At 28.9% G+C, this 18349-nt stretch overlaps 1 protein-coding gene across 6 annotated transcripts in view; it reads left to right on the forward strand.

Annotated features, from left to right (window-relative positions):
- The window catches only part of LOC136982695 (mesoderm induction early response protein 1), a 109387-nt gene extending 91701 nt beyond the window's left edge, over positions 1-17686 (forward strand). For 5 of the 6 annotated variants that reach the window (XM_067279267.1, XM_067279269.1, XM_067279268.1 and 2 more), the window contains one exon: positions 16377-17686. In XM_067279267.1, the coding sequence (XP_067135368.1) occupies positions 16377-16935 (559 nt within the window). In that variant the 3' untranslated portion in view covers positions 16936-17686. The remainder of the gene's footprint in view (positions 1-16376) is intronic. The other variant, XM_067279272.1, reaches the window with a different exon arrangement.
- The last annotated feature ends 663 nt before the right edge of the window (positions 17687-18349 follow it).

Here is an 18349-nt window from a genome sequence, read left to right on the forward strand (position 1 = left end):
AATGTAAATATGATTAAAGATTGTTGCAAATTATAACAAGGACGTGTATGAAGAAAAAGAAAGAGGAAAAAGTTATAGTAACAATAAATAAAATAAAATAAACTGAATTTAGTTTTTATAAGACTGATGAAGGACAAGAAATCACACTTGTATACTAACCAAACCCTTGTTCTGTCTAAAATGTATCCATCAGATTGGTTTATTGTTGAAAATTTATTTCCTAAGATATGCATGTATAAGTGTTCTAGAAACCTGAGCAGGAAGTTAGGTTTTTCTTCCAGAATTAAGATCACTTTTATCCCATTATCCTTTTGTTTTTCTGTCTGAAGCTCATTGACATTACAGTTTTTTACAGTAAATTGGATTTTATCCATGTACTTATATATAAAATCTTTACAATGTATACAGACATCTGTAACAAATGCAATTTGAATAAACATATAAAGCATTTAAAAAATCATACTTTTTCACTCAATCCTATAAACTTGTAAAGGAACATTTTTAAGGTGTTTATATGGCCAGTAAGACTACATTGTGTCAATGGAAAACCCGCAAGATATATAAAAATAAATTAAAGTGATACCTCAGAACTCAAGTGCCCAGAGGTTGAATAACTTGGAATTTAAACTTTATTTTAAGGAAATTTTGCTCCAAAAGTCAAACTTTACTTGGAACTCAAACACAAAGGCCATACTGTATGGTATATGATATCTGTATAGGTACACATGATACAACAGTGTTGCCATATTGGGTTAATTTTTATTTTGGACTATTTGCTACTTTCTGAGTTACAAACAGGGGAAATTCATTACTTTACTAAATGCACATTGCCTAGAAATATAAACCCCTACATAGTGGCATATGTTACATAAGATAATTTTAACACCATTGATATGAGTTCAGTGCACATATTAAACAAACCCAGCTGTGCTCAGCTCATCTGTTCTCATTCCAAAGCTTCCTCAAATAACTTGTTTCTTTTTACTCACTGTTTTTGGTGTTGATTTTTTTAAATATCACCCCCTGTGCATTCACCATAAGACTTAAGAAGACTGATAAGGTTATGAAACCTCAGAGAAAGCTTCAAAGAGCAATGATTGAGATAACAAGCTTGGTCATGCCAATCTGATAGCACACTCACAAAAGCGAATCAAATATTAATTTTGTTTAAAATAAATTTTATAAATTCTTGGAATCAGTGGCAGATTTCTGCACAGGCACACAAGGCGTGCACCTGGGGCCTCAAAATTCAGCTCTCAAAATAATAAAAAAACATTATTTTATTTAATTATTTTTTTCATAATAAAAATAATTAATAATTTAGCAGTATTCCCTAAATTAAATTGACAAATCAGTAGTAAATTTTAAAATAAATTTTTTTTATATCCATGGATTACTAGATTTTGTTTCTTTTTAACACTTTTACCTATTTAAACTTAATAATTCTTAAAATATAGTCGGATTGCTGTATAGTATCACAATGTGGATTAGTCTCTGTAAACCTTGTAGACTAGTAGACTTATCTCACAGCAGACTGGTCAGCAAACTATTTTTATTTTTATGAATGGACTACAAATGCATTTCGGGTTGGCACAGTGTATTGCAACCCCTCATCAGTGCTAGTTCAAATAAAACGGAATTAAACATGACAATGGTATACATTAAACGTATCTATTATTCTAATCCAGCAACTTCAACCTTTAAATTTCTGGTACAAACGACGAAAATTAACAGAAAAAACTAACGTTTTCGAATCTCCATCGAGATCTTCCTCAGGTTCGTTAATGGAATGTCACGAGAATAGAACTCTTTTGAAGTTCAAAAAATCAAACATCTCCAGCGTGCGATGACGATGCAAAACATAAGATTGATATAATAGACCTGAGTCTACTAACGTAACGTCGCAAAATATCAATGCAGGAAATAAAACCATGTCTACCATCGTGGATTGACCTCCAAGATGTATCGCCACGCGTACGATAAAACGTTGCTGTCTTTGTAATTAATGCATTTCCCCGATTTGGTAACTCTGTAAATCTCCAGGGTCTTCAATGCCCTAATGTGGTCCGTTTTGAACGACTTCAAAATAGGGCATTCACCCATAATACTAAAAGGGATGACACGATCGCAGAGCTAAAACACATTGAAGACATTGCCACTAGCCATGGATACAAAAGTAGCCTTATCCGCAATTTATCTCGTAAGTGTTGTAATATAAACACAGCGCATCACACCTCCGCAGGGCGGAGTGATCCTAACTCGAGCCCCGACCAGCACACTGTTGTACTATACAACAAAGACCTCCATTCCTTGTACAGGGAAATAGCGCTAAGGAAGGGCACCAAGTTAGCGTACGCGAGAACGCCATCTATCTACTCGCTTCTCAGAAACGCCAAGGACAAACCGAGCATTTTAAGGGCACCGGGCGTTTATAGTATCCCGTTAAGAGACCACAGATTCCAAAGAGACCTAGTATATATTGGTTCTACCAAGAGATCCCTCCAAAAAAGGGTTTCTGAACATAAGAATGACGTTGCCAAAAAAAGGCACACCACCGCCCTGTCGACGTATGCCACGGACCCTGATGTAAAAGCGGACTTCGATAACGCCACCCTCATTAAGAAGTCGTTCAAAACGGACCACATTAGGGCATTGGAGACCCTGGAGATTTACAGAGCTACCAAATCGGGGAAATGCATTAATTACAAAGACAGCAACGTTTTATCGTACGCGTGGCGATACATCTCGGAGGTCAATCCACGATGGTAGACATGGTTTTATTTCCTGCATTGATATTTTGCGACGTTACGTTAGTAGACTCAGGTCTATTATATCAATCTTATGTTTTGCATCGTCATCGCACGCTGGAGATGTTCGATTTTTTGAACTTCAAAAGAGTTCTATTCTCATGACATTCCATTAACGAACCTGAGGAAGATCTCGATGGAGATTCGAAAACGTTAGTTTTTTCTGTTAATTTTCGTCGTTTGTACCCGAAATTTAAAGGTTGAAGTTGCTGGATTAGACTTTATATGTACCGGTAGTCACGGGTGAAGTTTATTTTCAATATCTATTATTAAAAGATATCTATAAAAGGAAATTTAAAGAACATTTAGTAATTAGAAAACAAAGAAATAACTTGATTAATAATTCAGATGGTATGCAAATAGAACACAGATGGTATGATTTAATAAATAATGCTAAAATTGTTAATCCTAATGTTTGAGTCCCACATCTATATATATGTAACATATTTCACTTGTTAATGTGTATCCTGTACGGTTATAACCTTTAATAATATTGTATGTGTACCCCCACATTGTCAACACTTGTGACCACTCTCCCAAGTCAACTGACATCTGGCAACCATCCTTACTGTTATATAATGTTTACTATTTATATCCACTTGGATAATGATTTGTGATGAGGAAGGTTAACCCTTCCACCTCCTACTCGTGACATTACTCCACAATTTATATTGTGGTACATTGTAAGTGTTTTGTGTTTTTTATTAATGTTTAATGTCATGTTTTAATTTCGTTTTATTTGAACTAGCACTGATGAGGGGTTGCAAATACACTGTGCCAACCTGAAATGCATTTGTAGTCCGTTCATAAAAATAAAAATAGTTTACTGACCAATCTGCTGTGAGATAAGAGTACCAGTCTACAAGGTTTACAGAGACTAATCCACATTGTGATTGTTAATAATTCTTGTACCAATAAGTTTCAATTTTCATAATTAATACAATCTGAACATCAGTAACCTATTAAATACAGCCACGCAGTTGTAATTTTGTATTGGTTAATTATCAGTGTTATTTTCGTATGGCTCTTTTTTTTTTTTTTTTTTTTTTTACCACCGGTATAGTGCCTACAAGTGTAAAAAATGTGCATATGGAATGCACACTAGAGTGTAGGGGTAGGGGAAATATTTAGAGGGGGCCTCAAAAATGAATTGCACCTGGGGTTTCTCAAGTGCTAAATCTGCCACTGCTTGGAATCAAGTAGTTGTTGCACATGCGTGTGGACATGTGCAATAAATGGATTGAATGGAACATAACACTTAGGTAATGAAAGTGAAGTCATTGCGCATGCACATGGACGTCTGACAGGCAGACAAAAGTCCTAACATAAGCACTTTGCCACTATAGTGGAGCATGCTAAAAAAAAAGAACTCATCGCTAAGCATGAGAGTTGTGTGCATGCACTCCTCACTAAAGTAAATGAAGTTATAATACAGTATTTTCATTTTATTGCATTATTCATTTTTTCTTTGTTTTATGCATTAATTAAGACATTTATACATGTTATTTTAGCTCAAATTATGATTTTTTTACAATTAAAATGGGCATTTCAGGGGTTTAGGAATGGATTAATTTACATTATTTGTTATGGGAAAAATTGTTTTGGAACTTGAACTTTCTGGAACTGAAACGTCTTCTAGGAACAAATTGAATTCAAGTTCTGAGGTACCACTTTAGTCCCATAAGTTCTGACTTTTGCAGGTTTCACTGTATAATAATAGATTTTCAGAATTTCAAGATTAAATAAAAATTAATGTTTTTGTTAAATTTTTACAAGAATTTGAAATAATAGTACCTCTCTCATAGATTTATTAATATCATATTCTAAATCAATTTGCACTTTCTTAGTGTTTATGAGATTTTAAATCCAGTTTTTCATTTATCTTGATATTCTGAATCTAAACTCCTATCAATAATCCAAATTATACTGGACTTTTTAAAAAAATTTTTAAATTAAAAATTTCTGTAACTTTTGTCATCTTTCTATTCTTTTCATTTGTCTTTTTTAATTTTTTAAATCTCACTTCAATTTATTGTAAATAAAGATTTCATCTTCTTATTCAGTAACATTCAAATTTGTAGCAGTTATTAATTATTACAGGAAATCCTCATTAGTTCGAAATTCAAGGGATAAAATAAATGCAACTTCAAATTATCAAGTATCGAATTATCTGAGATTTATATATTTCTGTACAATATGTCGAGTGCCATGTAACTGATGTAATTTATTAAGCAAATGGAATATGACTATGTATACAGGATGCTATTTTTGTAATTAATAATTATTAATAATAATAATGTAAGTAAACTGCAGGTGAAACAGCACATGTCTGGTTATCTTGCAACCTTTAAGGTTGCAAGATAAATTTTATAAAAAGTAAAGCATAATTCCTTGAATTGTAGCCCAAATTATTTTTAAAAGTGGCCCAAAAAGTAATAGGCCAAGTCACTCAAATGTAGTAGCTAGAGCCCTACAAATATCTCAATCTGCTACTTGTAGCCCTATCTTACAATCCCAAAATCCAGCTGTATTTTATGAGATAAGAGAAAAAAGAGTAGTTCATGGATAAGATGATACCTGAAAATGTTTTTCTGTAAAAGCAAAGTCATGTTGATCAGATTAGAGTTGTTCTTGGTCTGTTGATCTCTTAGTATGTTATGGAGGCATTTCAATCTAAACGAAAGAGTTAATATACTCATATCACAGTTTGGACAGAATTTCACATCAAATTTTGAAGTAGTAATAAAATATAACCGAATTCCTTAACATGTAGATCTCTATATCCCCAGCTGGGACAAATAGTATAGTTATGAACTAATGGATTTCAAACTATCCAAGTTCAAATTAACAAGGATTTCCTGTATATATTATTTATTTATTTTGTTCATTTAATTACTACTGCTTACTAAGGTCATGTATGAATCAGGAATCAACTATTTTTTTATGAAATGTTCTTGTTTAATGAATATTTTTTAAACAAAAAAGTGATATAAAATGTATACATTTTATAGATACTCATTTTACAATAACATATAATGTTCTTTATTCTTTGACTAAAACATTATAATTTTATATATATATATATATATATATATATATATATATATATAACTAACTATTCAAACGGAGAACAAATTCAAATATATATATATATATATATAATTGAATTTGTTCTCTGCTTGAATAGTTACTTTTATGAATTATAGAGCAGATGATGAGATACATAATCTCAAAAAATGTTTTATCTAATAAATTAATAGCTTTTTGAACTTTAGTGCTTTGGTGTTTATTTATTACTGTTCAAATAAATGGAGTTGATTACTATATGGAAGGAAACAATTAGATAGATTAATAAGTACCTTCTGTTAACAACAATTGTGTAGCAGATGGTCGAATAATTTATGAAAATTTACCATTAAAAAAATGCTTTGTCTTAAACTTAAAATATACATCATCTATTTCAACTATAGCTTTAGCTATTAATAAAATTATGATGCTTTGGTAGATTTAAATACAATATATTAACAATTGTTCACAGTCTATTAGAAAGGCTGTGAGTGTAAAATATAATAAAATTATTTAGATGTATCATTTTAAGAAATCAGTTTTTACTTACAGAAAGAAAAATGCTGATAAATATCAACTTAGCACCTAATAGATATCAAAAATCTTTAGTAGAATTTTCTTATTAAATAACATATTTTTGTACCCTTTTGTAATGCAGTTTTGTTTAACACAGGATTTGATTAATGCATGAAATTAATTGCATCAATCCCTTTATATATGCAGCAGAAGTTTTAATTAATCCCATAGAATCCCAGAATAAGCAACATAAAAAAAAGAAGTTAAACTAATTTACTTAGTTTTTATAAAACAAAAAATGGCTAAAATAACAATTCCAAAACAACAGGGACAGTTGACTTCTTTGATGTTTGAACTAGAACATCAAAACTGTTGTCAATAACCTTGTTCAAGATAGAATAAGGTTATTTATATGAAGGAGGTCTGCCCAGCAGTTGTATTGACAACACAGCAAAAAAAATTTTGGGGAAAACACTGGGTTATAAAAAGAGAAACTGAAAAAGTTCTGACAGAAATAAAAAAAACAAGAACTTGTGGATAATAGAATATACATGCAGATTTGAAAAAATGAGGAAAATTATATTATTATATAACTGATCATTGCTCAGTTTTATTCTGTGCCAAGAATAAAAGAAGATATAAACCGAAAATATAATGAAATGAACTATATATCAAAGTAAAAGAAGTTTAGGAAATCAATTTAGTTTCATGTTAGGTAGTACATTCAATCACTTGAAACAATCTTTGTTATAAGACAATTTACAAAGATTTCTTTCTATGCTATACATGTGTATAGTATCGCACATTACACTTCTATATACGTGGTACGATCCGAAAGTTCGGGGACTGCGGTAATCTATGACAACAAAAGCATGTATTTGAAGTTACAGCTTATGAAATGGATTCTACCAAACCACCTCTATGTGTTCAGGTTAATTTCACCCATGTCATGTGATTAAACCGCGAGCAGTGCTGTTTTTTTCCGGAGATAGTTACCTTTGTTCTGCGACGTAATAAAAGTGGAGTTTCAAGAACAACTTCCAACATTAAATTTTGTCAGTGTTTAGGTAAAACACCTACGGAGACTTTAAAATTGCTAAGAAAGGTGTACGGTGATTCTACTATAGCGAAGTCAAAATGTTGGAGGTTGTTCTTGAAACTCCACTTTTATTACTGTCGCAGAACAAAGGTAACTATCTCCGGAAAAAAACAGCAGCGCTTGCGGTTTAATCACATGACATGGGTGAAATTAACCTGAACACGTAGAGGTGGTTTGGTAGAATCTATTTCATACGCTGTAACTTCAAATACATGCTTTTGTTGTCATAGATTACCGCAGTCCCCGAACTTTTGGATCGTACCACATATATATCAAAGAAAGAGCAATTGTAAAACTGCTCTTTCTTTTCTAAATTTATATATTCCATCTGTAAGATGGAATATATAAATTTGGTAAAATGGTGTAAATTATGATTTAAAATGTTAATTCTGTATAAAAGTTTGCACTCACTTATATGTAGGAATGAAGAGATTAAAGAGAGAGAGGGAAGAATCAAATCTGGATAGATGAAATGGAAATACAATAGACTATGTGATTTGCAGATATATGAGAGATTCCAAGAGTTTTATAAGGCAGTTGTAAAACTGATGTTGTATTAATGGTGTACTAGATCGTAATGAAATGAAGAGAGTTTAAAAAAATAAGAATGACCAAAATATTACCTTGCTATTCACTATATAGAAATCATTAACAGTTCTTTCATTATCATACTATTGAATGACAGGGGAGTTAACAATGGTCACATGTACACTTCCAGATTTGAACAAAAAAACAAGAAGGGAATTGCCTAGATCCCTAAGTTTGATTCCTAAAAATGGTTGACCAGAGGAAATGATGTGAGAAGTTCAAAATGAGATAAGGAAGTCAGTCCATACAGCCAGATCCAGAATCATAAATGATCAAACTTGAAGCTGATACAATCAACACATTCACAACATAAATTGTTCACACATGCCAAAGTTTAGAAAGTGTTCCATGAAATGTTCCATGTTTGATTCTGTTACAGTGTTTGAAAAAAATAAAATAAAAGAGAAAAGAGAGTGAATGATATGATGATGAAGTGAAGACACCTCAAAAAATGTGTAATTTAATACAAAAGATCTGTTAATGAATTCTATACTGTACATAATAAAGTAATATTTTATTTATTTAACATTTAAGAGTCTGTAATGTTGAAGAGGAATGAGAATATTACAACAAACAAAGATGATAAGACAGAATGAAGTAAGAAATGAATAAATTGGAAGACACTCAATAATGATCAAAACTGAAAAAAATGCATCAAGACAGAATCAAATGCTTCAAATATCATGTAATCAATGGTGTGAAGAATCATAAGTAATAAAAGTTCATATTATAAAATAAATCAATAAATTATGTACAAATTGAAGGAAAAAAACCAGATCATAAAGGATCTGGCTGAAATCTTAAAAATACTTAATAGTGATAGAAAAAGATGGAAAATTAGGACTCCTGGTGAATTCAAAACTTGATAAAATGAAGAAATAAAAGAAAATTTAGCCTTGTGATGAGAATATTTGGCCAGATGAGTTGATGACTATCATCAACTCATCTGGCCAGGTATTCTCATCACTGTAAAAATATTTATATGGTATTGAATTTATTTAAATGCTATTAAAAAAACAAAATTTGTATTCTACTTTAGTAAAGTATGTAGAAGTTTCTTGGAAAACATTCATATCAAAAGTAATATCATAGTTTAATTCCAATGAATTACATGAAGTTATTTAAATAAATTATTTAATTCTGAAATTAACTTAATGATCAACTGAATTCTTAATTACAAAAACCTAATTATTGTAGGAATTATTATTTTTTCACACTATACATATTGTATTTCTATGAATGATATTTCAAATGTTAATAACCTTAAAAGGAAGATTTGTCAGTGTAATGTCTCAAGAATTGTATTCTTATCTTATCAAATAGATTATATAATGTCCTTTAAATATATTTTTAAGAAATTAGATATAATAATATATAGATTTGATGAATAGTGCAAGCTATATCAAAAAATGTGCTATCAGTGAAAAATTTAAGTTTTGTCTTCCCGAGTTTCTAATTATCTGATGCAAGATAAATCATTGAAAAACTTCATTTTGATTTATTCCATTCTCAAGATGCATTCACAAATTACAAACAGAGCCATTACTCATCAAAAAGAAAAAATAATATATTGGCATTCTGTGCATATTTTAAGATATTTGAAATGTTCTTGTAGAGTTGTGGAGTTTGGAAAAGTTGAAGATAAAACCGTTTTTCTTTCTTTCTTTATTCAATATACAGTTTTATACAGTGACATCATATACAGCACTTTCCATTATTTATAATAGGCTGCCAATTTTGTCACAAGTGATATCATGGAAATTGTACATGCATATACTCACTTATTGATTTATAACAATATTGTACTTTAATGAAACAACCTAAAATAATTTAAACATATGTCTATTTATATATCAAATACTCTATATCTTGAGATGAATATTTTAAAAATGAAATAATATATAAATTAAGAATGTTAATTCAATATGTTTCTACTGAAAAAAAACATTTTTAACTTTTTAAAAAACCCATCTTTAGACTAATATACAGTATATTAAAAAATTACAGAATATTACTTTGCAAATGTATACTATGTTTGGCTTGTGTTAAACTATAATGTGAATTTCTGCATCTTCTAACCCTTCTGTTAGAGAGAGCTGTTGTAATCTTAGCTCTTGAGCTCTTCCTAATGAAAATGGGGCAACATTATCAATTAGAGAGTTGTAACATATGAAAAAATACATAATATTAACTTTTAAATTCATTTTGAAATATTAACTGGGATTCCAGAACAGGCTATCAAATATGGCAGATAAAGCTTCTCCAAACTAGTAGTGCATCATTGCATAACACAAATACAATGCGAGAGTTCAGTTTAAGTTATCAATGATATATGGATATGCAATTGATCTGTTTTATTAATAAAATTAAAGAAAGAGATAACCACTGTCTATTGCCATTAAACAGCTTTTATTATAACATCATCACAAGCATGTTCAACATTTTATCAATGTCATCTTCACATCTTCAGGTGAAAAAAAGAATGTAATTTAGAAACGTTAGAATAAAACTTTAAAAATGCATTATTAACTATTTGGAAATGGAATATAAATTATGCAAAGTTAAATTTAAACAAACTTAGGCACAAATATGACATGCACATATTAGTACTAAAATCAAATAGCAGTTGATATATTGAAGGATACATTCTTTTCTTCTCCTGAAGTTAATGTCAAAAAAATGTTGAAAGTGCATGTGATGTTATAAAAAACCTGTTTAATGCCAATAGACAGTGTTTGTCTTGTTCTTTAATTGGATAATATTTTTGCATGGTGAATGTAATCATTCCTTTATATTCTTTTATTAATAATAGAAAATATCAAATGCTGTTAGATAAAGCACACAAAACACTACAAATGTTTGCACATGCCATTTATTGTGCAATCTCAAAATTACTGCTTTCTGCTACTTGTATTTTTTCAATAATGGCTTTTTGCATGGCTTAACATGTCTTTGGTTATGGCAGCATAATGCACCAAAATACATAGTTGCACATCACTTGTATTCAATGGCTGTTTTGAAAACATTTAATTTCAGAAAGCCCCAAAGGAAAAAATCCATGGATGTAAAGTCTGGGAACTTTGATTGCTAGTTCACTGGTCCATTTTGACCTACCCACTGCTGTTCAAAATTGATTTGCCCAGTCCCACACTGCATGAATGTTGTGTTGTGTGGTGATGCACTACTACTCCTTACATGTTGTGCAGTAAAGCATTTAAATGTCATTTTTAACAGTCCCCTATTCCAAGGTCCCAATTAAAATTTCAGAATGCATTAGGAAAGGTAATAGTACATATTTTGTTATGTACTACAACTTTGTAATTGACAATGTTGCCCTGTTTTCATTAGGAGCTGTGTTTACTACAGCCCTCTCTGATTAAAGGGCTGAGGAGATGAAAATTTGCATCATTGTTTACTGCAGTGTTTCTCAAACTTTTTGGTCTGCGACCCCTTTTTGCACTTAAAAATTTCAAAGGACCCCCAAAGAATGATTATGTGTAGGAAAATATCCCAGAGGGAGGGGGTTAAGTACCCTCTCATGGTTGCTCCAGTGCTGCCAGCTAAAAACGCATACCAACTAAAATAATATTGGAGTAGCCCAAGACATAGCCAAATATTGCAGCGCCACAACACTAGCAGAAATTTAAATTTGCCGACTGAAAAGCTTTCAGTTGATCGGTTTTCGGATAATCGACGCTCTATTGTATTTCTAACTCGACTTGCTTACAAACGCAACACTGCTAGCTAACACCGTTCCAAATGACAATGTTGTTCTATCATAGTTTAGGCTGAGAGTGGAACTTGGGGAATTCCCCAATAGCACACAAATTTATGAATATATTAGGCTCGTATTAAAATATTTATATTGTTTTTATTATTTATATGTGCAATTTATTTAAGTAAAAATTATTTTATATATTTTTTATTTCTATTATTTCTAAACATGAATCCATAATAATTTTATAAAATATTTGAAAAAAAATTGATCTGGCATCAATTTTTCAGCGACCCCCCCAAATATTTTTCACGACCCCACTTTGAGAATCACTGGTTTACTGCAATGGTGCCCATACTTTTCAATTGATAGGTCAAATTGCATTTAAATCATAGGCATATTTCCATCATAAATGATGTCAAATACATCCAGGTGAAGTAGTTTGGGCACCACTGGTTTAGCGCTTACTTGTATACAATGTATTACATTATTAGTTTTTGAAATAATGGATAAGGAGAGAGACTTTTGTTACCATCCTGTTTTAAATGAAGGGAAGAATGTTTTAGTTGGACAAGTAATTAAACATTATTAAGTGCTTAGGAATTTTTATTGAGCTACAAAGAATAATTTCTAACAGATTTTTTTCATTATACATTATAATTGTAATTCTTATTTGTGATGATTTTACTTTGTCTTTTGCATAATTAAAATTAATTGTCTAATTTTTTATTTATTTTCAAACTCTTTGAAACTTAGTATCATTTTAAACAAGACAAAGACACTGCTGGATTATGGTAATTGAAAATGTTTCTTTATTTTACTGAAACCATCTTCAACTATATAATTGGAATCATTCAAATATTTGAATATCAAATAAATCTTAGCAAATATTATGAAAATTTAAATATTAGAAAACAGCCATTGTTTATGCTTAATATGAGATTTACAGCATATAAATGTTAAAAAAAATTTCCAGTTACTTTATTCCTGCAGTGTGTTTTTAAGGTATATATTCTTAATCATGTATCTTAATTATATAAAATTAGTCTGTTTTTTTATGGTATAATATACTAAATATATGGATTTTTCAGCAGTGATTATCCACATCAAAAGTTGAACATTTTTTAAATTTTAACACAAAGAAACACTTTAAGAAATAAAGAAATTATTAAATAGATTTTATGTGAAAATTGGAAAATTTAGTATGGCATTTAGTGACCATATTAAATATTTATATTACATTCTGCAAATAGTTGTGAACGTTACCATCTAGTCTCTAAGTTGCAGGAAAGGGTTGACACATTATTTAATTAATAATCATGCATTTGTGTTACACTAAATGAATCAAACATAATGTAGTGTTAAATTATGATTGTCATTCAGCTCCATTATAAATTTTATTTACAGCACAAATATTAATTATTGTTTTTTAATTAGTAATTTAGAATTGTTGAAAGCTTCATTAATTTTTTTAATATAATAACTTTTCATAATTTAAATATCTAAACTTTAAATATTGTCATAATATCAGAAATATTGTTTGTTGATGATGACAAATAATGTATTTATAATGACATATCTGCTCATAACATTCATCAAATATTGTCAAAAATTTTCAGGTTAATTTTTTTATTCTGATGTTTGATCTCTATTTGTCCGGATTGCAAAGTATTCACTTGTAATGATCAATTTTATGATGACTTTTAAACAATGAAAATTTATACTAATGATCTCTTTTAATATGTAAGAATAAGTATTTGTTGTTTTTCAATATAATCCTATATTTATCGTTTATTTCATTATTTTATTTAGTAAAGAATATAGTAATAAAATAGACTTTTCTGATGTAGATCTTCTAATTTTATAAAAGGCCGTACTGAAAATGGATTTTATACTATAAAAGTTTATATTAATTAATAAAATCATCAAATATATACAATTTATGATTTCAAAAGATTATAATATCTACTACAGTGAATACAACACACTCTTACAACTGTAAACCATTGTGTTTCTATTCTCGTACAGATTTTCACTGATGTACCATTATTCACAGGGGGGATTAGTGTGTGTATGTATATATAGTAACTTATTTTTTGGATTAATATCATTTGTAATGTTTACTAAGAACATGAAGAATAGTTGTAAATTTACTTTATATTATTATTTATGATATAATTATATTTACATATAAAATCATTTTATATAGACAAAGCTATTTTTTGTGAACTTGTGCATTTACAAATTAGATACCTGAGAAATGTAGAAGTTGAGATATTTGATATAAGTTTGGGAGTTAAAAATATTATTAAATGTATTATTGTTTATTTGAATCCATTGACAGCATTTGTTTCAATGTTGTTATGTCTTCAGATATGAATGTTACAGTATTGACCGTGGATCTCTATTTCAGGTTTCAGTATACAAATTTACAAAAAAAAGGAATAATGAATTCCATTATTTTATCAGTGATTATCATTTGTGTTGTTAATTTCTTATCTTTTTAATTAAGCATATGTTCAATTTATTAAATAGAGTAATTGAAACTTTTAAGACTTTCGTATAAATATAAAAAAGAAACATAATTTCTTTTTAAATATACTTGGTGTAGATATATCTATACAGAATTAATCACTTTTATAGTAAGCTTCTTGATCATCATCATAATGTAATATATCCAAAGTTCTTTCGAATTACATTTTTATAAATTAAAAATATAAGCAATGGTTAAATTTTTCAGAACACAGAGAAGCTATTTATTGCACATACTTCATATTTTTATTTGTGAAAAAATTCATCCAGTGAAAAGAAATTAATTTTTATTCTTGAAATTACAGTATTAAACAGTTTTTGTAACTGATTTCACTATAAAAAGTTTATCTGATCTCTTTTTTCTTTCTTTTTTAAATCCTCTGAGAGAAAAATATTATTTATTCATTAGTATAAATGTTTCGGTATAAAATGTATATATCCTTCTTGATCATGTCAGGAGCATATTTAAAATGACGGCAATCTTTTTACTGGAAGGTAAGACTCAATATTCCATGTGCAAGTAAACAGATTATTAAAAAATTTTATATCTGAAATATGAAAAGAATTTCTTGATTTTAAAAAAAATATGTATATGAAGTTTTAATCAAATATATCAGTTTAGAGATTATTACAAATAATAATCATGTAACTTCAGTTAGTGTGATAATCTATTATAATAATTGCCTTTTACCAAATTCATCTTTATTGTGTTATCTTTACATAATAAGTCCTTTGAGCATTTTATATGTTTTAGTGTCACTAAACATAAATTATTTTGGTAAACAACTGAATAATCTTTGTTAGTTTATTATTATAGAGATTAATTTGACAATGCATTGTTATAGAAATTATAAAAATGTTCAAAATGTAATATTTATAATAGTTTATATCATTCTTGGAACTAAACTGTAAAATTAGAAGTAAAACACAATTTTAAAACAGACGATTTTTCAATTTAAGAATTAGTATCTTAAATTATTAAATAATATAATGTAAAAAATATACAAAACTGTAGACAACTTAGTTTCGGATACTGATCAATAAAATAATAAAATGAACATAAAATGAAGTTGTAAAATTATATAGCTAGTTTTTGTTACCGATTCTTTGAAATATTCTTTCTGGTATTTTTGCTAATCATTTTAGACCAAATATCTCTCTATTAACAGTTTGATAATATTTATAAATCATCATATCAAATTCTGTGCTAATAAAACTAGTAAAGTTTACTTTTTTTTCCATTTGTAATTGTCTTTCTGTCCCATTCTTTATTCATCTATTTCAGGAGATTTTATTGGACTTCAGTTGTTGGCAATTGCATCCTTCTTCGTAAAATTTGATTGAGTTTAATTCTTTTTAATTAATTAAAGACAGTACCAAAGATAAAATATTTTTAGGGAATTGAATTATTCAATCAATATTTCTAACATTGTTTTTAATAAAATTGAAATAAATTTGAAAAAGGAACACATTTTGCTTCATCTTTGTTAGGATACTTTTTGTCATGTAAAAATTCAAAATAAGTTGAGTTTATAATAGTAATTTTTTTTTTACTACTAATAATTACATTTAAATTGATAACTTTTGATTAAAATAAAATTATTAAAACAATCAGGAACTGAATCTTCATCTGTAGAATAATATTCCAGTGTAGTCATTATTTTACCAATTATCCAGTATTTTGTCAACAGCATTAGCTTTAATTATTATTATTACTGGCCATCTGCAATATGTCCAATATTCGAACTTGTCCATTCTTTCAGTAAGTTTTGTAACAGTTTTTAGCTGTTTTATTTACATAATTGAAGTGTTGTGTCATTAGTTTTCCATAATCTGTATTTAAATATTTGCATATGTTTGTTTATTGTAGTATTTTTTATAACATTTAAGAATAAAGACATTAATCCACATGTAAGCCTTTTGTAATTATTTAAATTTGAAAAGATTATTATTAAATCATTATATCGTCGGCAGAAATTTTGTGTAAATTTATATGTTGTTGTTAAAATATTTAATCGTGTTTTGACTTATAAATTTATATTTAATATTTCAGAGATTACATGGACCGATTCCTGGATGAACAAGAGAATCCATCCACACACAGAGATCGCTCATCCAGTCCAAGCATGCATTCCTTAATGTTTGGTGACAGTAAGAAACAACAATGTGTGCGTTCATCTACCTCAAGCCCAACTGTTAACCATTCAAAACTCGATACATTTACAGATATTAATTCGCAAGGCGAATCGCTACATCCCACAGAAGCGGTTCCCTTCATTAGTGATATAGGATACTCTCTCATCGATAGAGACGCGCGTATGAGATCTATAGACGGCAGAAATTATCCCGAATCTAGAGAAACTGTACAAGATTCTAGTAGGGAATTTGTGAACGGTGCATCAAATACGATGGACAATGATAAGACGCACGATTTACAAAACATTCATCACGTAGAATCGTTGACAAATGTCGACAAAAACTCTTCATGCAATCCTCCTACAGACATCGTCAATTGCACGCATCATCCGACAGAAGTATCTAGATACAGAGAATCCAGATCGGACAATCAGAGGTTTGAATCGTTACGCGAAGAAGTAGCCTCTATGGAATGAATAGTAGCTTTAAACAAAGAACATAAATGTACATTCTAGTGATTTTATATAACAAACAGATTAGAAGACATGGCAACGAATCCTGTTATGCTGTTAATAAAAATACCAGTAAATGTTTGGATCGACTATCGGAGAAGAAAAAACATTCAATCAGAAAATCGTGTATTCATTTCAATTTTTATCACTCATGCTCATCTGGTATCCAGATGGTTTCCCCCCCTTTTAATTTTCACCTCATACTAATGCTATGTCAACAATTCATTGTGAAATTTACATGTAATTTACTTTGTCTTAACATAATTGCACACAATTAACGATGAGTTTTTATTGTTACCATTACCAAACGTAAGTAAATTGATCATGTATTTAGTCACATTGATTTAGAAATATGCCTTTACCAATTTATCTAATATCAGTGACATTTATATTTTTAATCGGTTGAGTAATCGGTCATTTATCAACGTATTATTAATTGCATTTATCATTTTTCTCGAATATTTTTAATAATTTTTGTTTGTACAGTCGATATAAATCTGTCTGCGCACATTTCACACTGTATTTTTAAAGGACTTTGTAAATCCATCCACATGTACAACATATTCTCATTTTCATTGTCATCAAAAAATTTAGTTTAGAAAGGTCCATTTTCATTTATGTTGTTCATATTATGTATTCTTAGAATCCTATGTTATATCTCGACCTAGAACAGATAAAATGAAGAAATAAAAATTGCTGGGCTGTTGTTAAAGTACTTTTGTTTTATTCTGGATTTTAAAAACTATCTTCTGAAGTAAAAGTTGAATATCAAAAAAATGAAATTAGCCAAATTTTAATTTTACACACACCATTAGTTTAATTAATGAAGTGTGCATCTAACAATAACTAAAATAATTAAATCATTGAAAGAAAATGATTACATGATTTAGGTTTTTTGTTTTTTGATTAAATCTGAATAATGAATATTCAAAATACTTCAGTGCAAATACAATAATATTTGGTTTAAATCTTATCATATTACTTCAATATTACTGAAACGACTGGCAATGTAAAAATTGTTATAGAAGAAAATAAGGTGAAGGGATTTACTCAAAAGATCATTTTTCAAATATTTCAATCCAAATCAAAAATGACATCTCATTTTACAAAACTATTCTGTCAATATTTAAACTTTTAAATACATATATATTTAAATCTTGATGTGGAGAGAATTTCTTCCATTCCTTTTTGTTCTGTTCTTGTTTTACCAGATTAAGAAATAGAAAATGAATGAAATTTCGTATATTTGTATGGTAAAACTATTTTTATACTTTACGAATTTATAACGTGCAATCTTCACATTTACCTCGGTGTAGGTATATTGCGTTTATACAATGACAAATGTATTTTCTTAATCTCTCTCAGATTGACCGAAATA

Source organism: Centruroides vittatus, unplaced genomic scaffold (genome assembly GCF_030686945.1).
Source record: "Centruroides vittatus isolate TY-2023 unplaced genomic scaffold, ASM3068694v2 contig_862, whole genome shotgun sequence".
In the NCBI taxonomy this organism is placed as follows: Eukaryota; Metazoa; Arthropoda; class Arachnida; order Scorpiones; family Buthidae; genus Centruroides; species Centruroides vittatus.